At 44.8% G+C, this 23570-nt stretch overlaps 1 protein-coding gene across 1 annotated transcript in view; it reads right to left on the bottom strand.

The window, feature by feature from the left end:
• The window catches only part of LOC139396220 (R3H domain-containing protein 1-like), a gene marked incomplete at its 3' end in the record, with an annotated part of 47064 nt that overhangs the window by 20578 nt on the left and 2916 nt on the right, over nt 1-23570 (bottom strand). Inside the window, 4 exon segments of the mRNA XM_071143358.1 lie at nt 2022-2117; nt 3297-3341; nt 7134-7425; nt 13552-13850. Coding sequence (XP_070999459.1) covers nt 2022-2117; nt 3297-3341; nt 7134-7373 — 381 coding nt within the window.

The raw sequence follows: 23570 nt of genomic DNA on the forward strand, positions 1-23570 counted from the left end.
GGTTAAGAGCAGTGGGCCAGTAAAGGTCGCCGGTTCAAATCCCCGAGCTGACGAGGTGAAAAAATGTGTTGATGTGCCCTTGCCCTAACCCCCTAATTGTGCCTGTAAGTCGCTCTGGATAAGAGTCTGCTAAATTACTAAAATATGAATTGTTAAATGTCTAAGGCTTAGCGAGCATGGAGAATATAACAACCATTTGACAGTACTGACTTGAATGAAAATGTACATTCCTATCATTCCAGTTGTGTGTGTTTCAAGGCCTTCTCAGGATCCCAGCCTTGACCTTGGTTTAACCCCACTACTCATCTTAATCTCTGCTGCGCTTCATTCCCTGCTCTGATTCACTATTCAACACTAGTAGAAAAGGCAGAGAGGAGCTAAAAGCTGAACAGCACACTGAAACTCCGCCTGCGACCTAAATGATACCCTATTCCCTTTATAGGGCACTACTTTTGACCAGGGCCCAGAGGGAATAGGGTGCCATTTGGAACACATATTCAGAGTGCTGGCTGCAAGACGCTTAAATTAAATACCACTTCAGGATAGAGGCAACTGGGTAAAGAAGTTAGGAGCCAGTGGTTTCTGGAAGGTAGATATAATGTTTACATTAGTGATATAATGGTAGCCTAGCGGTTAGAGCGTTGGGCCAGTAACCAAAAGGTTGGTAGATCAAATCCCCCAGCTGACAAGGTACAAATCTGTCCTGCCCCTGAACAAGGCAGTTAACCCACTGTTCCTAGGCCGTCATTGTAAATAAGAATTTGTTCTCAACTGACTTGCCTAGTTAAATAAAGGTAAGAAAAATAAGATATCCTCTGCCTCTCAGGGAGGCTTTGCTGTAGTTATTCAGCACAACTGGTTAACAAAATAACTAATATTACTACAGGAACGCAACAAAGAAAGAGATGTGAGGAAGGGAGCGTCAGTGGAGAGACGGCGAATGAGAGAGCGGAAGACAGAAAGAGGAGAAAAAGAGGGAGGAAGAAGAGAAAGATAGATAAGAGTGAAGAGTGAAAGAGGACTGAATAGAACTCAGAGGGAGGGGGTTAAATCTCACTAGTTCAAGGAAGTCTATCCATTTAAACACCCAGTCAGGGTTTCCTAGTAACCGGTTTCACAGCAAGGACAATGCATCTTTACAGAGAAGTAGAATCATTTCATTTCTCGTCTACACCAAGGAAACATCTCCACTCAAGGAGAAATAATTGGTATAAAAAAATTGCAACTTAACATAGAAAGACAACCACCCCCCCCAAAATAACCTATATAACTTCAAACACCATTAGCCAAGGACATGTTTGAGTGGTGCTGACAGACAAAGGAATGGGTTGGAGGAAGCCTGACATCATAGTGACAACCTTACTATTCAATTATATCAATCCACAGGACTCCATGTTCTGACACGTGAAAATACAATCTTCTCGAAGATGGATGTGAGTAATACAGGACACACACACCGCAGGTACACACACACACCCAACGGCTGGTGGTGGAGAACACCCTCGTGGTTTTGATGAAGTTAGTGCTGACTGGATGAAACGCCAGGCCCTCAGAGGCCCTCTAGCTTCTGGCTCGTGTGTGTGTCCGGTGAGAAGGCAGAGTGACGTTTGTGAAATGAGCCACAGCTAATGTGGTAGAAGGAGTCGTCTGGGGGTTTACCCAGAGGTGTGTGTCTAAAGGTTTACTCAGAGGTGTGTGTGTGTGTGACTAAAGGTTTACCCAGAGGTGTGTGTGTGTGTCTAAAGGTTTACCCAAAGAGGTGTGTGTGTGTGTCTAAAGGTTTACCCAGAGAGGTGTGTGTGTGTGTCTAAAGGTTTACTCAGAGGTGTGTGTGTGTGTGACTAAAGGTTTACCCAGAGGTGTGTGTGTGTGTCTAAAGGTTTACCCAGAGAGGTGTGTGTGTGTGTGTCTAAAGGTTTACCCAGAGGTGTGTGTGTGTGTGTGTGTGTGTGTGTGTCTAAAGGTTTACCCAGAGAGGTGTGTGTGTGTGTGTGTGTGTGTGTGTGTGTCTAAAGGTTTACCTGAGGATCTGGTGTCAGCTGGTGTGCAGTTAGAAAGGGAGGAGAGGACTCTTCACAGACAGCCAGGCTCCGTACTAACTTTACCTTGGCCCTGGACTGAGGGAGAGTACAGTATATTGACAACGGTTAAAAATATATTCCTTTAGATGACGTGCGTTGATCATATCAAAACGCGAACCGACCAAGTAAAAATACAAACCAAGACGTAAAGGCCAGCAAGCACCAAGCAATCACGACCAACAGACCATGTTCAGACCTCAAAATGACTTGGGTGAATCCAATATCCATGCATGTAACTAACGTGATGGTTAGCAAACACCAAGCAATCACGACCAACAGACCATGTTCAGACCTCAAAATGACTTGGGTGAATCCAATATCCATGCATGTAACTAACGTGATGGTTAGCAAACACCAAGCAATCACGACCAACAGACCATGTTCAGACCTCAAAATGACTTGGGTGAATCCAATATCCATGCATGTAACTAACGTGATGGTTAGCAAGCACCAAGCAATCACGACCAACAGACCATGTTCAGACCTCAAAATGACTTGGGTGAATCCAATCCAATCCAATACAATCCATGCATGCAACTAACGTGATGGTTAGCAAACACGTAAATAAGTCAGTTTAAACATCTGAACATCATGCAAATGAAGATAAATAATACTAACGCACCACCACAAGTCGGGATGTTTTTAAAGGGATGACTTAAATCACGTGTCAGACTCATTCCACGGGATGTTTTTAAAGGGATGACTTAAATCACGTGTCAGACTCATTCCACGGGATGTTTTTAAAGGGATGACTTAAATCACGTGTCAGACTCATTCCACGGGATGTTTTTAAAGGGATGACTTAAATCACGTATCAGACTCATTCCACGGGATGTTTTTTAAAGGGATGACTTAAATCACGTGTCAGACTCATTCCACGGGATGTTTTTAAAGGGATGACATAAATCACGTGTCAGACTCATTCCACGGAGGGCAGAGTGTCTGCAGGTCCCTTGTACTCGATTGATAAATGAAGGTTACTAATTAGTAAAAAAAAAACTGCACTCACCTGGTTGTCTAGGTCTTAACTGAAAGGACAAACCCCAAACCCTCTGACACTAGGGCCTCCACGGAATGAGTATGAACCCCCCTGTTCACTACATCACAAGAACCAAGTCAACAGCAGGCAAATATATAATAAGACATATGGGATAAATCCGTCTTCTCAGCAGAAACACCTGAGATAAAATGATAATGTTGCCAGGCAGACTGTACCTTAGAGCCCCTCACCGACTGGCCAGCTGATACAGGAGACGGCTGCTGTACCAAACGGTCCACAAAAAGGAGGAGTTTAGCTAACAAGACTACAAGGTTAATGAATATCGTGGTCCAGAACAACAGGAAGGCTGAATACATACGTACATACATGTTGGATGTCAACGTGCATCCTACTAAAGAGATCGGCCAATCAATATAGGCATGTGACAAAACACGAGGAGCAGCCCTTTATGGACCAAGATGAATTCTCACCCTCGTGATTCAAACACCTTCCTGTCTGAGAAATTAGATCCAGAGTCTGAATACTATGTATATTAAAATGTATTTTCTCTCTGACCCAGTTTCACATCCCTCTCTCTGACCCAGTTTCACATCCCTCTCTCTGACCCAGTTTCACATCCCTCTCTCTGACCCAGTTTCACACCTCTCTCTCTCTGACCCAGTTTCACACCCCTCTCTCTCTGACCCAGTTTCACACCCCTCTCTCTCTGACCCAGTTTCACACCCCTCTCTCTCTGACCCAGTTTCACATCCCTCTCTCTCTGACCCAGTTTCACATCCCTCTCTCTCTGACCCAGTTTCACATCCCTCTCTCTCTGACCCAGTTTCACATCCCTCTCTCTCAGACCCAGTTTCACATCCCTCTCTCTCAGACCCAGTTTCACATCCCTCTCTCTCAGACCCAGTTTCACATCCCTCTCTCTCAGACCCAGATTCACATCCCTCTCTCTCAGACCCAGTTTCACATCCCTCTCTCTCAGACCCAGTTTCACATCCCTCTCTCTCAGACCCAGTTTCACATCCCTCTCTCTCAGACCCAGTTTCACATCCCTCTCTCTCAGACCCAGTTTCACATCCCTCTCTCTCAGACCCAGTTTCACATCCCTCTCTCTCAGACCCAGTTTCACATCCCTCTCTCTCAGACCCAGTTTCACATCCCCCTCTCTCAGACCCAGTTTCACATCCCCCTCTCTCAGACCCAGTTTCACATCCCCCTCTCTCAGACCCAGTTTCACATCCCCCTCTCTCAGACCCAGTTTCACATCCCCCTCTCTCAGACCCAGTTTCACATCCCCCTCTCTCAGACCCAGTTTCACATCTCTCTCTCAGACCCAGTTTCACATCTCTCTCTCAGACCCAGTTTCACATCTCTCTCTCAGACCATTTTCCTGTCATGTAGACTAGAGCAAAGAGAAGTGTTCTCAGTTTGAAGAGGAGCAGGAAGCAGCGGGGGACGACATCTCAATGCCTCTGCTCTTCGTGTGTGTGTGTGTGTGTGTGTGTGTGTGTGTGTGTTCGAGAGCGTGTGTGTGTGTACAGGGAGAGGTCCTAGAGAGTCAGAGACGAAAGCTGAGTCTGATTTAGACAGAACGGCTGGCAGGCTCCATGCTCCACTCGGGCTGCTGCTGAGACACCGTCTGTACACACACACACACACTCCCCCTCTTCTCCTGGCCCCGTCCTCTAAAACCAACCAGAGGACAGTTCCTTTCCCCACTGCGCTGGAGGGTCAGATAACATTAATGAAATAAAGATGGAAATGGACCATTTCCAGGCATGTGTATGACCCTTAGAGACAGTGAGTGGCGCGCACGTGTGTGTGTGTGTGAGAGACAGTAGGTGTGAACGCACCAGTAGATCAGATAATTGAACAGGGCAGAAAGGAAAGGGACAAAGAGAGAGGAGAGAGAAGGAAACGCTGACGTCTGCACTACAAGGTACCTGGCCTGAGAAAGAGAACGTGGCAGGGGCAGATGGTGGCAAAGTCACAGAGGAGAGACACACAGAGAAGTGCACCCCCCTCCCTCTCTCCCCCCCATCCGGCACCCATTCAGTCTCTCTCTCAGGGTGACACACAGGAAGTTTGTAGATAAGCCAGGATTTGAGATCCAGATTATCTGTCTTCTTCAGTCTGGCTGGGGCGCCAGCCACCGACCACTTTCACTTCTCCTGCTTCCCATTTATACTGCTGCCTGTCAACATTACCTCCAACCCAGACACAATACTCTCTCTGCTGCCTGTCAACATTACCTCCAACCCAGAGACAATACTCTCTCTGCTGCCTGTCAACATTACCTCCAACCCAGAGACAATACTCTCTCTGCTGCCTGTCAACATTACCTCCAACCCAGAGACAATACCCTCTGCTGCCTGTCAACATTACCTCCAACCCAGAGACAATACCCTCTGCTGCCTGTCAACATTACCTCCAACCCAGAGACAATACCCTCTGCTGCCTGTCAACATTACCTCCAACCCAGAGACAATACCCTCTGCTGCCTGTCAACATTACCTCCAACCCAGAGACAATACTCTCTCTGCTGCCTGTCAACATTACCTCCAACCCAGAGACAATACTCTCTCTGCTGCCTGTCAACATTACCTCCAACCCAGAGACAATACTCTCTCTGCTGCCTGTCAACATTACCTCCAACCCAGAGACAATACTCTCTCTGCTGCCTGTCAACATTACCTCCAACCCAGAGACAATACTCTCTCTGCTGCCTGTCAACATTACCTCCAACCCAGAGACAATACCCTCTGCTGCCTGTCAACATTACCTCCAACCCAGAGACAATACCCTCTGCTGCCTGTCAACATTACCTCCAACCCAGAGACAATACTCTCTCTGCTGCCTGTCAACATTACCTCCAACCCAGAGACAATACCCTCTCTGCTGCCTGTCAACATTACCTCCAACCCAGAGACAATACTCTCTCTGCTGCCTGTCAACATTACCTCCAACCCAGAGACAATACTCTCTCTGCTGCCTGTCAACATTACCTCCAACCCAGAGACAATACTCTCTCTGCTGCCTGTCAACATTACCTCCAACCCAGAGACAATACCCTCTGCTGCCTGTCAACATTACCTCCAACCCAGAGACAATACCCTCTGCTGCCTGTCAACATTACCTCCAACCCAGAGACAATACCCTCTGCTGCCTGTCAACATTACCTCCAACCCAGAGACAATACCCTCTGCTGCCTGTCAACATTACCTCCAACCCAGAGACAATACTCTCTCTGCTGCCTGTCAACATTACCTCCAACCCAGAGACAATACCCTCTGCTGCCTGTCAACATTACCTCCAACCCAGAGACAATACCCTCTGCTGCCTGTCAACATTACCTCCAACCCAGAGACAATACCCTCTGCTGCCTGTCAACATTACCTCCAACCCAGAGACAATACCCTCTGCTGCCTGTCAACATTACCTCCAACCCAGAGACAATACCCTCTCTGCTGCCTGTCAACATTACCTCCAACCCAGAGACAAAGAAACATTTTGCTGCACTGCATCAGCACATCTTCTTCCACCAACTTGTTTTAGCTGTTACATTAGAGTGTTTTAATGACTGATCCTGAGCTCAATCACATTACCATAGTTAAATTATATTACCATATTTACATTGTTGGTAAAACATGTTCAAATTGTGTCTGTGATAGAATGGAAAAGTGATCTTCTCATTGGTCCACACTAAAAGGCTATATAATGGAAAAGTGATCTTCTCATTGGTCCACACTAAAAGGCTATATAATGGAAAAGTGATCTTCTCATTGGTCCACACTAAAAGGCTATATAATGGAAAAGTGATCTTCTCATTGGTCCACACTAAAAGGCTATATAATGGAAAAGTGATCTTCTCATTGGTCCACACTAAAAGGCTATATAATGGAAAAGTGATCTTCTCATTGGTCCACACTAAAAGGCTATATAATGGAAAAGTGATCTTCTCATTGGTCCACACTAAAAGGCTATATAATGGAAAAGTGATCTTCTCATTGGTCCACACTAAAAGGCTCTGTTTATGTTTACACCGGGGTGTTTACCTGTGATGTTTCCCTCTTGTTGTCACAGCAGCTTCCGTCTTGGTGACCGGTGGCATTGTGTTCCGGCACCAGGCTCCCAGCCGGTTTGGGTTTGTCCTTCACACTGTTCCGTCTGCTGTCTGCTCCTAATGTTGTGGTGCCGGTCCAGTCTGCTGCCTCCAGCTCCACTCCAGCCTCACAAACCTTCATGGTGTCAGTCCTACTGATGTCCTTTACAGTAACAGGATCAGACATCCTCATCAGACGCACAGCTTACAGAGAGTCTCTATACAGCACTGCTGTTACTGGGGTCCTGGAGATGGAGAAAGAGACAGACGATGGAGAGACACTGGGATTTTACTAATCAAAATGCTAATCATTTTCCATTAGAGCTACATCAAAAGACATCTTACACCTACAGTCAGAGAAGAGAGAGAGAAAACATGGGCATTGAAATATCATGCATTTACAGAGAGAAAACATGGGCATTGAAATATCATGCATTTACAGAGAACAGAGAGAAAATATGGGCTAAAGAGACATATTGTAAAGGTCTATTAGTTAGAACATCTGAAATCGAATGACTACTGTAATGGGGCTAATGCAGGGACAGTGACAGTGGTTTTTGGTAATAATGTGGCCTAATTATGCAGCAAGTGTCTCTTGCAGTAGCATAGAGAAGAGGGATGGGGAGGGTTAGGGAAGGAGATATCATAGAGGAGACATCCTAGAGAGAAGAGGGAAGGAGACATCATAGAGAGGAGAAGAGGGAAGGAGACATCATAGAGAGGAGAAATCCTAGAGGAGAAGAGGGAAGGAGACATCATAGAGAGAAGAGGGAAGGAGACATCATAGAGAGAAGAGGGTTAGGGAAAGAGACATCTGGTTTATGAGAGCTGTGATTAATGATTTTAATTAGAGGTTGAGAGGCCCCATCTGATTCAGTCTCTGACATTAACACTGTGGCTCTGTGCCTCTGTCTCAATTTAACTTTCCTTGATTCCTTCTCAAACCCCATGACGGAGAAGGTCAGAGGGGAGTGACCAATTCATTTTGAGGATAGAAGAATCCAAGAAAGACGCATCGAGAAAGAGCCTGTGAGACAGCCCGTACTATTGGAGGACAGAGCTTGTGGCTATAGAAAAATACCACCGTGGATTTCAGAATGTTCAGAGTGCCTCCGTGACCCCACGGCCCTCTCTATAGGCAGTTATCAATACAACGCCCCAATGCAGTGTGGAACGTTCCATTTGACTGCTGATGGGCAAGGAGACCACCAGCTCCTCTAAACCATTGACAACTGTGTGCCGTTTAAGGGCTTGTTAAATAAATCTAACGATTTGGTTTCAATATCATCCCCTCTTGAAGAGCAGTCAGGACTACACATTTCCCAAAATTCCACATTTAGTTTCAGAGTTACACAGCAAGGAACTGCATGCTTTTCATTATCTGTAAGTTCAGCAATTGATGATGTAATTTCAGATAGGTGAAGGTAGCATTTTACTAGAGAACAGTAGGCTGGCTACCCAGGGAAAAGTACTGGAGAACAGTAGGCTGGCTACCCAGAGAAAAGTACTGGAGAGCAGTAGGCTGGCTACCCAGAGAAAAGTACTGGAGAGCAGTAGGCTGGCTACCCAGAGAAAAGTACTGGAGAGCAGTAGGCTGGCTACCCAGAGAAAAGTACTAGAGAGCAGTAGGCTGGCTACCCAGAGAAAAGTACTGGAGAGCAGTAGGCTGGCTACCCAGAGAAAAGTACTGGAGAGCAGTAGGCTGGCTACCCAGAGAAAAGTACTGGAGAGCAGTAGGCTGGCTACCCAGAGAAAAGTACTGGAGAGCAGTAGGCTGGCTACCCAGGGAAAAGTACTGGATAACAGTAGGCTGGCTACCCAGAGAAAAGTACTGGAGAGCAGTAGGCTGGCTACCCAGAGAAAAGTACTGGAGAGCAGTAGGCTGGCTACCCAGAGAAAAGTACTGGAGAGCAGTAGGCTGGCTACCCAGAGAAAAGTACTTGAGAGCAGTAGGCTGGCTACCCAGAGAAAAGTACTGGAGAGCAGTAGGCTGGCTACCCAGAGAAAAGTACTGGAGAGCAGTAGGCTGGCTACCCAGAGAAAAGTACTGGATAACAGTAGGCTGGCTACCCAGAGAAAAGTACTGGAGAACAGTAGGCTGGCTACCCAGAGAAAAGTACTGGAGAACAGTAGGCTGGCTACCCAGAGAAAAGTACTGGAGAGCAGTAGGCTGGCTACCCAGAGAAAAGTACTGGAGAACAGTAGCCTCACATCAGTCAAAGCACAAACTGCTGATAGATGAGAATTCACAAACGGCCATTCTGAGTGAAGAAGTGCAACTGAAGAACGAAATCAGTCTGATGCCGAGCAGACATTACAATAAGAAGTATTGTAGATCTACATTTACAAAACACAGGAAGTGTTATCTTTCTGCATTAGGGCGACACCTAAGATTAACTTGCTCGTTATCTAAGTACGTGGCTGAATGAATAACGTCACGGTGCATCATATTGTGTGAGCTTTCTGCTGTGTTTGAGGTGTCAAAGCCCGTTGAATGAGTTATCTGTACAGCTGCCACTGCAGCTTGATTTCTTCCTCTCCGTTCTGGGCCGTCTGCTTCTCCACATCTCCTCAGAACAGCGCGGGCCCGTTGCCCTAGCGACGCCACACAGACCGTGTCCTTCAGACAAGCATGCCGTCAAAACTTTGTGTCTCTCGCTCACATTCGCTTGTAAAATGTCTAAACTCAAACATATCATTTCGGTAGCTCCTACCTCCACATGTATAACTTTATGAGCTGCATTGCCTGCCTTCGCAATTAGTTTATTTTCGTTTGCACTCGTTAGCATATTTTGCTAGCAATATTTTGCTGTTACTTGTGCTAATTTTGTTGTTATTCTGCTAATAGACGCCCAATGGGCTTCTTTGCATTTTTGTGTACTAAGCCAGTAGTACCCTGAATCCCGGTGTGAGAGAAGAACGGTATGAGGATGACAATCTGGAAACCGCCCAACCCTACTATAGATATTCCAATACAGCCATCTAGTTTATCCCCTGAATGGTAACTTGTTAACTCGCCATAGACGTCATTTGTTGTTAGGCAACTAGCCAATTTGACGTGGTCCCTCAGTCAATGTCGTCTATCAGCAGCAATCCTGATTAAACCCTTATTAACAATGTTGAAAGGGGATAGATAGTGTTAGCCAACTTCACTAGATAGACCTGGGTTGGTGGGAGAAAAACGACATTAGGTCTACCGGTAGCTAGCAATGTAAACATTATCATCAGGTAGCTAGCGCTGTAAACATTATCATCAGGTAGCTAGCGATGTAAACATTATCATCAGGTAGCTAGCGATGTAAACATTATCATCAGGTAGCTAGCGCTGTAAACATTATCATCAGGTAGCTAGCGATGTAAACATTATCATCAGGTAGCTAGAAAAGTAAATATCAGATAACAGTACATCGGCGAATTCGCCTTTCTGCTGCTTGACAGGCAGAGCCCACAAAGGATGGGAAATGAACCTAAAACCACTCGTATTAGGCAAGTACAGTGGGGCAAAAAAGTTTAGTCAGCCACCAATTGTGCAAGTTCTCCCACTTAAAAAGATGAGGCCTGTAATTTTCATCATAGGTACACTTCAACTATGACAGACAAAATGAGAATTTTTTTTCTCCAGAAAATCACATTGTGGGATTTTTTTAATGAATTTATTTGCAAATTATGGTGGAAAATAAGTATTTGGTCAATAACAAAAGTTTGCTGGGCAACACGGACTTTCAACTCCCTACAAAGATTTTCTATGGGGTTGAGATCTGGAGACTGGCTAGGCCACTCCAGGACCTTGAAATGCTTCTTACGAAGCCACTCCGTTGTCCGGGCGGTGTGTTTGGGATCATTGTCATGCTGAAAGACCCATCCACGTTTCATCTTCAATGCCCTTGCTGATGGAAGGAGGTTTTCACTCAAAATCTCACGATACATGGCCCCATTCATTCTTTCCTTTCCACGGATCAGTCGTCCTGGTCCCTTTGCAGAAAAACAGCCCCAAAGCTTGATCTTTCCACCCCCATGCTTCACAGTAGGTATGGTGTTCTTTGGATGCAACTCAGCATTCGTTGTCCTCCAAACACGACGAGTTGAGTTTTTACCAAAAAGTTATATTTTGGTTTCATCTGATCATATGACATTCTCCCAATCTTCTTCTGGATCATCCAAATGCTCTCTAGCAAACTTCAGACGGGCCTGGACATGTGTCCCCCTGCTTAAGCCAGTACGTCTGGCACTGCAGGATTTGAGTCCCTGGTGGCGTAGTGTGTTACTGATGGTAGGCTTTGTTACTTTGGTCCCAGCTCTCTACAGGTCATTCAGTAGGTCCCGCCGTGTGGTTCTGGGATTTTTGCTCACCGTTCTTGTGATCATTTTGACACCACGGGGTGAGATCTTGCGTGGAGCCCCAGATCGAGGGAGATTATCAGTGGTCTTGTATGTCTTCCATTTCCTAATAATTGCTCCCACAGTTGATTTCTTCAAACCAAGCTGCTTACCTATTGCAGATTCAGTCTTCCCAGCCTGGTGCAGGTCTACAATTTTGTTTCTGGTGTCCTTTGACAGCTCTTTGGTCTTGGCCATAGTGGAGTTTGGAGTGTGACTGTTTGAGGTTGTGGACAGGTGTCTTTTATACTGATAGCAAGTTCAAACAGGTGCCATTAATACAGGTAACGAGTGGAGGACAGAGGAGCCTCTTAAAGAAGAAGTTACAGGTCTGTGAGAGCCAGAAATATTGCTTGTTTGTAGATGACCAAATACTTATTTTCCACCATAATTTGCAAATAAATTCATTAAAAATCCTACAATGTGATTTTCTGGATTTTTTTTCTTCTCATTTTGTCTGTCATAGTTGAAGTGTACCTATGATGAACATTACAGGCCTCTCTCATCTTTTTAAGTGGGAGAACTTGCACAATTGGTGGCTGACTAAATACTTTTTTGCCCCACTGTAAATTTCACTTATTTTAGATCACTCAAATCCAATTAATGGTGGCCAATATTGAGCGATTGTGAGTTAAATGACCAGTTGATGTTTACTGATGAAAAGCATGCAGTTCCTTGCTGTAGAACTCTGATAGAGATAAACATGGAATAATGGGATGTGCTGTTCTGACTCTGCTCTTTAAGAGGTGCTGATATTACAACCAAATAGTTCATATATTTAACAATCCCTTGAAAACGGCACCTTACCTGTCCACAATTGTAATCAGTAACGTAGGTTTTGGATTACCCAAACTCCGTAACGTAATCGGATTATTTTCTGTTACTTTTGGATTACTTCCCCTTCATTTGTTTCATTTGTCCATTGTTGACAAAATGTTTTGTATATAAGCAATACAATTTCAAGATACAGAAGTTCCAAAATACAGAAAAATAGCAGGAATGATGTAAAACGCATCACACCGGCTTTTAGAAAAGGATCCATCAAACACATCTGGTGTGTCATCATAGTGGTCTCTGATTGGTCATCATCTGGTGTGTCATCATAGTGGTCTCTGATTAGTGGTCATCAACTGGTGTGTCATCATAGTGGTCTCTGACTGGTGATCAGACTCTCTCAGGTGAAACAAACTGAAACACCTTTTTTCAATGGTGAATTGAATGTCACTGAGAAACCGAAAGGTGTCTAAATGCATTTCTTTCTCTCACAAACACCCGTTCTGAATTTTAAAGTAATCTAGTTTTTCAAAAGTATGTAATCTGATTACAATATTTTAGCTGGTATTGTAATTGATTAAAAAAAACTTGTAAATCAGATTACATGTACTCAAACCTGCTCCTCTCACACCCATATTTAAACACGCTCTTCAATAACTAAATGTATGTTGTTCTTTTGTTCTGCAGTGTGCAGTGCTATTTTAGTTATTTTACTGTCTGAGAGGCAGATCAAAAATGGTCATCTTGAAGAGAAATAACTAAAAACACCAGGCTGGTCCACATCTATTAAGTTATTCCAGCACACAAATGGAATCTTTTCTACTCAAGTACAGCATTGCTGATTTGTAATATCTGTCAGTCTCTCGACTGGAGTGATGTCAACGCTGTTTTTAATTTCCCCCCGGCCCCCCAATGGCCTATGCACCTTACGGGTAGCTACTTACTGGGAGCTGCTGGGCCTGTGGTGGTGACGTCCTGCAGGGGGTGAGAAGGCTCTGAGGGTAGCTACTTACTGGGAGCTGCTGGGCCTGTGGTGGTGACGTCCTGCAGGGGGTGAGAAGGCTCTGAGGGTAGCTACTTACTGGGAGCTGCTGGGCCTGTGGTGGTGACGTCCTGCAGGGGGTGAGAAGGCTCTGAGGGTAGCTACTTACTGGGAGCTGCTGGGCCTGTGGTGGTGACGTCCTGCAGGGGGTGAGAAGGCTCTGAGGGTAGCTACTTACTGGGAGCTGCTGGGCCTGTGGTGATGACGTCCTGCAGGGGGTGAGAAGGCTCTGAGGGTAGCTACTTACTGGGAGCTGCTGGGCCTGTGGTGGTGACGTCCTGCAGGGGGTGAGAAGGCTCTGAGGGCAGCAGTCCTGCGCCACCGCTGGTTTGTCACTGTAACGTCTCGTGCTGCTGGGCCTGTCGCTAACTCTGAGGGAGAGTCCCATGTCCTTAGCACCAGCTCGGAGTCTCTGGTGTCCAGATCTGAATGGCCTCGGTGGCACTGCCCTCCAAGCTGCTCATGGCCATCACAGACCTGTCACAGGGAGAAAAGAAAGAGGTCAGGGGGGTCAGGACCCTTAGAGAACACTGATGGAACGGGGTTATAGGTCGCTGACAGTGACAGGGCTGACATGGACAGACAGAGTCCAGGGGATATCACGTGTGTGAGTGGGAGAGAGAAAAATGGGGAGAGAGAGAGAGAGAGAAAGAGACAGAAAGCGATATTGTGGCTGTGCATGCCTATGTATAAAACAGGTTTCATCCATCAGAGCCATTGGGTGCATGGAGGGTCGTGTTAAACCCACTCTGTCGTGCCAGTTATGTAAAACAGAGCAGCTTTACATATTCAGGAATAACAGCCGTGAAAAACAGAAGATAACACTATCAAAACCCTGATATTTAGAATACCAACTTTGGAGAGGACACTGACAGACATGTCATTTCCCACATGGACGCTTCACATAGAAGGTAACAGACGGGCTGTAACAGATTCTCCATCTTCAGTCAGAAGGGCTGTAACAGATTCTCCATCTTCAGTCAGAAGGGCTGTAACAGATTCTCAATCTTCAGTCAGACGGGCTGTAACAGATTCTCCATCTTCAGTCAGAAGGGCTGTAACAGATTCTACATCTTCAGTCAGAAGGGCTGTAACAGATTCTCCATCTTCAGTCAGAAGGGCTGTAACAGATTCCCCATCTTCAGTCAGAAGGGCTGTAACAGATTCTCCATCTTCAGTCAGAAGGGCTGTAACAGATTCTCCATCTTCAGTCAGAAGGGCTCTACATCTTCCCCCATGTTCTTCCACTCCAACCTTCCTCCTAGTCCCAGAGCCCAGTGCCATCTACCGGGCAGAGCGCCCGCCACAGTAGCTCTCTCTGGCAACCAGTAGGCAGTCCTGTCTCCACACAGTCCCGTCTCCTCCTAGTCCCAGAGCCCAGTGCCATCTACCGGGCAGAGCGCCCGCCACAGTAGCTCTCTCTGGCAACCAGTAGGCAGTCCTGTCTCCACACAGTCCCGTCTCCTCCTAGTCCCAGAGCCATCTATCGGGCAGAGCGCCCGCCACAGTAGCTCTCTCTGGCAACAAGTAGGCAGTCCCGTCTCCTCCTAGTCCCAGAGCCCAGTGCCATCTACCGGGCAGAGCGCCCGCCACAGTAAGCTCTCTCTGGCTCTCTCTGGAAACCAGTAGGCAGTCCCGTCTCCTCCTAGTCCCAGAGCCCAGTGCCATCTACCGGGCAGAGCGCACAGTAGCTCTCTCTGGCAACCAGTAGGCAGTCCCGTCTCCACACAGTCTCGTCTCCACACAGTCCCGTCGGGCCAGTGGGAAGCAGACCCATGCATGCTGCCAGATAAGTGGTGGATTCCTGCTCACTTATTAATCCTTTTTCACCTCACCATACCATACCGCACCATACCCCACCCCACCCTACCCCACCCTACCTCATCATACCTTGCTGTGTATGCAGATCCTGGTTTGACAGTAAACTGCAGACACTACTAGACCAAAGGTAACCTCCAGTCTGGCAGTCAGCAGCAACACAAAGAGGTGTGGAACTTCACATGACTACAGACTACAGTCAGCCCTACTAGCTGGTGACACCAGTAAAACTCAACCAACCAGACAGACAGCAAGAGAGATTCTGGCCCCAGACACAAGCTGCATTAGGAGTCAGAGCTGTGCTGCACAGACAGGGAGGAACAGCAGGGCTGAGCTAGCCGCTGAGTTCAGGAGATCAATGTCAGTGTCAGTTCTGTGTCAGGGACAGTCTGTGTGACACACGGGGGAGTTGGTGTCAGGGACAGGGGGGCTTAATGCATGCAGATGGAACGCAGTGTGACACACACACACACGAATAAACACTGGCAGGCAAACAGACCAGAAGTCTTCACGTACCCAAGGAAACACACACACACAGCCCAGTAGAATCCTCTGGGTCTCCTGTTACTGAGCAGCTCCTCTGTATTTGACAACAGACTCTGAGACTCTGAGTTGATCTGAGTGGTTGAACCGTAAAGAGCCTCTTCACAGTCCCTTTATCTCCATTCCCCACGGTACAAACACACCCATACTGCCTGCCTGTAGAAGTGGTGAATAAGTGCCTAAGCCTTTTTCCACGCTACACTTTTCTGCCCATGAAAATGTGTTCTCAAAAACCCACAATGAGGTCAAAAGGGCACAGCCACTCTGCCAGACAGGGGAATGGGAGCTAACTAATCATATGCCGGCTGTAAATGGACCACTCAATGACAATTATGTTAGCACAGCGAATAGGAAATTGCTCCTGTGGAATGCACAAGAGGCCATTCTGATTGCACGCACAGACAGGGCGGTACACACTAGGCTTGGGCGGTACCCCGCCCAAGTGCTGGGGGGAAAGCAGGGGGGAGCAAGCGAGGGGAGAGACTCTCCCTCCCAGACTGTGTGTAGGAGGATGGAACAATACAAGAGCAGAGAAAAGCAGCCAAAGCCATCCATCCAGCCATCCATCCATCCATCCAGCCCTCCATCCCTCCATCCATCCATCCCTCCATCCATCCATCCATCCCTCCCTCCATCCCTCCATCCATCCATCCAACATACTGTGTAGCCAACAGACAGACACATCCATGAGGCGGTCTTCTCCAGCTCTACAGTCACACAGAAAACAACAGAGGAAAAAGCATAGAAAGATCTAATGCATTGGGCAACCAACCATCACTTCCCAGGAATAGTAATACTGTTTACTTTAAGCCTAATAAAAGACATTGATAATCAGTGTGTTGAACAGGGTAAATAAGCCCGTACCCCGGGTCAAAGCCACGTCTGATAATAAGGAGAGTTATTGATTAGAGAGAGCTGATGATCATTGAGACTTAAGCCCTCGGGGGTATAAAGAGTAGACTAAAAGGTATTCATTTCGTCACTCAGCCTCAATTACAGGTAAATGTGCTTAACAAGTCACATAAGTTGCATGGACTCACTGTGAGTGAAATAAGTGTTTAACGTGATTTTTTGAATGACCGTCTCCTCTCTGTACCCCACACATACCAATAATTGTAAGGTCCCTCAGTCGAACAGTGAATTTCAAACACAGATTCAACCACAAAAACCAAGGAGATTTTCCAATGCCTCTCAAACCAGGGCAAATAAAAGCAGACATTGCATATCCCTTTGAGCACGTTGAAGTTACTAATTACACTTTGGATGATGTATCAACACACCCCGTCTCGACAAAGACACAGGCGTCCTTCCTAAGCCAATTGCCGGAGAGGAAGGACACCGCTCTGGGTTTTCACCATGAGGACAATGGCTACTTTAAAACAGGTACAGAGTTTAATGGCTGTGACAGGAGAAAACTGAGGATGGATCAACAACATTATAGTTACTCTACAATACTAACCTAAATGACAGAGTGAAAAACAAATACTAAACATGCATCCTATTTGCAACAACGCAGTAAAATAGTACTGCAAAAAAAATAGACAAAGCAATTAACTGTTTGTCCTGAATACAAAGTGTTATGTTTAGGGCAAATAGTGGTGGCTGCATCATGTTATGGGTTTGCTTGTAATCGTTAAGGACTGGGGAGTTATTTAGGATTTTTTTTTAAAGAGCTAAGCACAGGAAAAATCCTAGAGGAAAACCTGGTTTAGTCTGGTTTCTCTCAGTGGAGATTAATTCACCTTTCAGCAGGACAATAACCTAAAACAAGTTGACTCAAATCTATGGCAAGACCTGAAAATGGTTGTCTAGCAATGACAAACAACTAATTTGACAGAGCTTGAAGAATTATGAAAATATATCTATTTATATAAATGGGCAAATGTTGCACAAACCAGGTGTGGAAAGCTCTTGGAGACTTACACAGAAAGACACACAGCCGTAATCGCTACCAAAAGGTACTTCTACAAAGTAATGACTCTGGGTGTGTGAATACTTACATATTTCAGTATTTTATTTACAATAAATTAACTAACATTCCTAAAAACATATTTTCATTGTCATTATGGGGGTATAGTGTAGATGGGTGAGATAAATTATATTTTATCCATTTTGAATTCCGTCTGGAACAAAATGTGGAATAAGTCAAGGGGTATGAATACTTTCTGAAGGCTCTGTACATCACACTAGTGGAGTCAGTCATTAAAAACCCATTTGTAATAACAGAAACACCTGCAGAAACAATATACAGAGGAGCAGAAATGCAAGCTGTGCAGAGACAACGCAACACAAGCCTCTTAATGGCTTATATATATGGTCATTAGTGCGCTGATGAAAGAAAGCCACGCCAAGACACAACGGTAATCAGAACACAGCCCCTGTTCACCAACACATTGCAGTGTTTCCCCTAGGATTTTTTTCAGCAGCGGTGGCAGTGTGAAGACATTTGGGGAATTTTAGATTCTCCCTGATTGTTAGTTCTCAAAGATGATCTTATTGATACATTTATTGCTCCATTATATTTTCTACATACTTTATATCTGGTTTTAGTTGTTTAGGTTTAAACGGGAAACGTTTTCCTATCCCGAAAAGTATATATATATATATATATTTTTATTTGTAGTGAAGGCCACGATTTAGCAGTGTAGGTGCGTTGCTGCTAAATTCATATTGGGGATTCACTGAACACAGTCTACAGATCCCCAACACACTGAACACAGTCTACAGATCCCCTGTTCCCCAACACACTGAACACAGTCAACACAGTCTATAGATCCCCAACACACTGAACACAGTCTACAGATCCCCTGTTCACTGAACACAGTCTACAGATCCCCAACACAGTCTACAGATCCCCAACACAGTCTACAGATCCCCAACACAGTCTACAGATCCCCAACACAGTCTACAGATCCCCTGTTCACTGAACACAGTCTACAGATCCCCTGTTCACTGAACACAGTCTACAGATCCCCTGTTCACTGAACACAGTCTACAGATCCCCTGTTCACTGAACACAGTCTACAGATCCCCTGTTCACTGAACACAGTCTACAGATCCCCTGTTCACTGAACACAGTCTACAGATCCCCTGTTCACTGAACACAGTCTACAGATCCCCTGTTCACTGAACAGTCTACAGATCCCCAACACACTGAACACAGTCTACAGATCCCCAACACACTGAACACAGTCTACAGATCCCCTGTTCACTGAAAGCAGCCTTGCTGTGCATCCTTTGGAAACCGAGCCCTTATCGTCATCAGATAAACCCTGTGGCTTAAATGGTTAAAGAAATTCACAACTGTAGCTTAGATCATATTGTAGAAGACTGCTGTGATGTTTAACTGCGTCTCAATAGGATCATATTGTAGAAGACTGCTGTGATGTTTAACTGCGTCTCAATAGGATCATATTGAAAACATAGCCACCAAAACTGAACCTCAACAATAAATCACAGCTTTCAAAAATGAAGCTCAAGGTCTTAGATAGTGACAGACAGATGATTGCGAACCCAGCACAATGTCTGAATTATTCAAGTCTGAAAAGTCTACCAAAAGCCTTAGTAGCTATTATCTGGCACTTAAACCATTACTCCTGATTTTCCAATGTGCTCCTTCCTTCACCAAATACAAAATATTTGGTAAGGACAGAAACCAAGACCTACCTGCCACATAGTAGCCCTCCTTATGTTCATTGCAAGCTTTTGGAGGAGTCCGTAGTACCCAAGGCAGCATTGGTTGAGGAGGACGTAGCTGCTCGGAGCGACTCGCTCCCTGCAGCAGTCTCACACAGCCTTCTATCGTCGTGGGTTCGGGTGTGTGTGTGTGTCTACCTGCCAGAGCCCCTCAGTAGGCGCCTGACAGAGTCAGTGACTCGCCCCAGCCTCAGAGACAGCACCAAATCAACAGCTGGCCCCTGTGATGTCAGCTCTAGCTCAGCCACTCACAGCATCCCGCCTCGCTGCACCCAGGCAGAGAGGCAGGCAGGAAGCACATCTCAGAGGAGCGCGCGGCTGAGGAGGCTAAATTGGGCACTTTCTTCATTACCGATTCTGCTGCCCTGCCATGCGCTTACACCAGAGGAGGGAGGCGAGGGACAAAGGAAAACAGGAGCTCCCTCCTCAGAGGGGAGGAGAGGAGAGAGACAGAGGAAAGAGAGAGACAGAGAGGAAAGAGCGAGAGAGAGAGTAGGGAGTAGGGGGACAGAGAGGAGAGAGTGGGGGGACAGAGAGGAGAGAGAGAGAGGAAAGAGAGAGAGAGTAGGGGGACAGAGAGGAAAGAGAGAGAGAGTAGGGGGACAGAGAGGAGAGAGAGAGAGTAGGGGGACAGAGAGGAGAGAGACAGACAAGAGAGACAGGATGGGCATCTGTCTCCCCATATACAGCAATGAGAGAACAGAACAAACCACGCTCCATGGGATGGATGGCCAATGAGAGAACAGGACACACCATGGGAGGGGATGGATGTCCAATGAGAGGACAAGCTGTTCAAAGTGTACCTTGCTCATTACAGTTGGGTATATTTCAACCAGACGGAGACAAAGCACAAGACTGCTCCAACCAACTAGTGCCGGGCAATATGGCCCAAATATCATATTACTGCATAAAACAAAAAATGGATGGTATTTGCCACTATTTTAGGTTTTTGAATAATAAAAAAGTCATACATGTTCTTTATGAGTAGTGAGTGATCCTAGGGTGGCAACACATTGATACTATGTGATTTCAAAATGGGTCTTTCTCCATTCTCATTGTTCAAATTCAAACAAAAATCATTTTCAGCATTTTCATAAGTTCCTGCACTCATTTGAGATCATTTCCACACTGCCACACATGGCTGCATGATGTGGACAAACAATACAGGCCTTATTTTGAACCAAACGTTGCAATTGGAATTTGACTTGACTTTGACTTTAGAGTAAAACACTTGTGACCTGTTGGAATCATGAAAATAGAATGACTATTCTAATTCTATAGTTAGAATATAATAGTGGGCACTTGGAATACAGTGTTGTTTGACATGACAACGAGTGAAAATGCCAGGAAGGAGTTATTGTGACAAGGTAGGAACCAAAATAGTTAAGCGTTTCCAAGGGGACTCTATAACCTTTGGCTACATTGAATGTTCTCTTAGCTACTTCATGTAGCGAACATATTCGTGCTTTGCGTATTCCCCTTTGATTTAGAAGACACTGTTGCACAAACATGCTGATTTAGGTCTAAACTAGAGGTCGACCGATTAAATCGGAATGGCCGATTAATTAGGGCCGATTTCAAGTTTTCATAGCAATCGGAAATCAGTATTTTTGGGCGCCGATTTTTTTTATATCTATATTTTTTTACACCTTTATTTAATCTTTATTTAACCAGGCAAGTCAGTTAAGAACATTCTTATTTTCAATGACGGCCTAGGAACGAGGCAGAATGACAGATTTTTACCTTGTCAGCTCGGGAATCCAATCTTGCAACATTACAGTTAACTGGTCCAACGCTCTAACCACCTGCCTCACGAGGAGTCTGCCTGTTACGCGAATGCAGTAAGCAAAGGTAAGTTGCTAGCTAGCATTAAACCTATCAACGACTGTCGTTGCTCCAATGTGTACTTAACCATAAACATCAATGCCTTTCTTAAAATCAAAACACAAGTATATATATTTTTTAAACCTGCATATTTAGCTAAAAGAAATCCAGGTTAGCAGGCAATATTAACCAGGTGAAATTGTGTCACTTCTCTTGCGTTCATTGCACGCAGTCAGGGTATATGCAACAGTTTGGGCTGCCTGGCTCGTTGCGAACCAATTTGTCAGAATTTTATGTAATTATGACATAACATTATGACATAACATTGAAGGTTGTTACAACGTAACAGGAATATTTAGACTTATGGATGCCATCCGTTAGAACGGAACGGTTCCGTATTTCACTGAAAGAATAAACGTCTTGTTTTCGAAATTATAGTTTCCGGATTTGACCATATTAATGACCTAAGGCTCGTATTTCTGTGTGTTATATTATAATTAAGTCTATGATTTGATAGAGCAGTCTGAGCGGTGGTAGGCAGCAGCAGGCTCGTAAGCGTTCATTCAAACAGCACTTTCGTGCATTTGCCAGCAGCTCTTCGCTTTGCTTCAAGCATTGAGCTGTTTATGACTTCAAGCCTTTCAACTCCCGAGATTAGACTGGCATTACTAAAGTACCCATTAGAACATCCAATAGTCAAAAGTATATGAAATACAAATGGTAGAGAGAGAAATAGTCCTATAATAACCACAACCTAAAACTTCTTACCTGGGAATATTGAAGACTCATGTTAAAAGGAACGACTAGCTGTTCTCATGTTCTGAGCAAGGAACTGAAACGTTAGCTTTCTCACATGGCACATATTGCACCTTTACTTTCTTCAACACTTTGTTTTTGCATTATTTAAACCAAATTGAACACGTTTCATTATTTATTTGAGAATAAATAGATTTTATTGACGTATTAATTAAGTTAAAATAAGTGTTCATTCAGTATTGTTGTACTTGTCATTATTACATATATATAAAACGTTTTTTAAAGAAAATCGGTATCTGCTTTTTTTTGGGGTCCTCCAATAATCGGTATTGAAAAATCACAATCGGTCGACCTCTACTATATACGGAATCAAATCATTGGCCACTTTAATAAATGGATCACAAGTCACTTTAAATAATGTCTACATATCTTACATTACTCATCTCATATGTATATACTGTATTTTATACCACCTATTGCATCTCGCCTATACCGCTCGGCCATCAATCATCCATATATTTATATGTACATATTCTTATTCCATCCCTTCACTTGTGTGTGTATTAGGTAGTTGTTGGGGAATTGTTAGATTACTCTACTCTACTCCTCTAACCATGTGTATGTGACCATTAACATCCTCTAACCATGTGTATGTGACCAATAACATCCTCTAACCATGTGTATGTGACCATTAACATCCTCTAACCATGTGTATGTGACCATTAACATCCTCTAAGCATGTGTATGTGACCATTAACATCCTCTAAGCATGTGTATGTGACCATTAACATCCTCTAACCATGTGTATGTGACCATTAACATCCTCTAACCATGTGTATGTGACCATTAACATCTGCTAACCATGTGTATGTGACCAATAACATCTGCTAACCATGTGTATGTGACCAATAACATCTGCTAACCATGTGTGTGACCATTAACATCTGCTCACCATGTGTATGTGACCATTAACATCCTCTAACCATGTGTATGTGACCAATAACATCCTCTAACCATGTGTATGTGACCATTAACATCCTCTAACCATGTGTATGTGACCATTAACATCCTCTAACCATGTGTATGTGACCAATAACATCCTCTAACCATGTGTATGTGACCATTAACATCCTCTAACCATGTGTATGTGACCATTAACATCCTCTAAGCATGTGTATGTGACCATTAACATCCTCTAACCATGTGTATGTGACCATTAACATCCGCTAACCATGTGTATGTGACCAAATACACTGTGATTTGGATTTTAACTAGTTAGCTAGCTAGCCAGCTAACTAGCGATGAGCGGCAAACAAGATTTAGGCCAAACTTGCCAAGACAAACTAGCGGTTGGCAGATGTAAGAAACACAAGCTAATAGTGTAATTTTAGAACGCTAGGGGATTTACATTAAGAAGCTAAATGAAAACAGCATCGTTGTCATTAACATTTTTGCATGTGCTACATTGACCATGCAAACTGAACGCAAGTGTCTCGTGGTCAAACAACAACAAATGGGGCTAGATGGGGCTAGGTCTGTGTGGAAAGCAGAATGGATAGT

Source organism: Oncorhynchus clarkii, unplaced genomic scaffold (assembly GCF_045791955.1).
Source record: "Oncorhynchus clarkii lewisi isolate Uvic-CL-2024 unplaced genomic scaffold, UVic_Ocla_1.0 unplaced_contig_8875_pilon_pilon, whole genome shotgun sequence".
Classification (NCBI taxonomy): domain Eukaryota; kingdom Metazoa; phylum Chordata; class Actinopteri; order Salmoniformes; family Salmonidae; genus Oncorhynchus; species Oncorhynchus clarkii.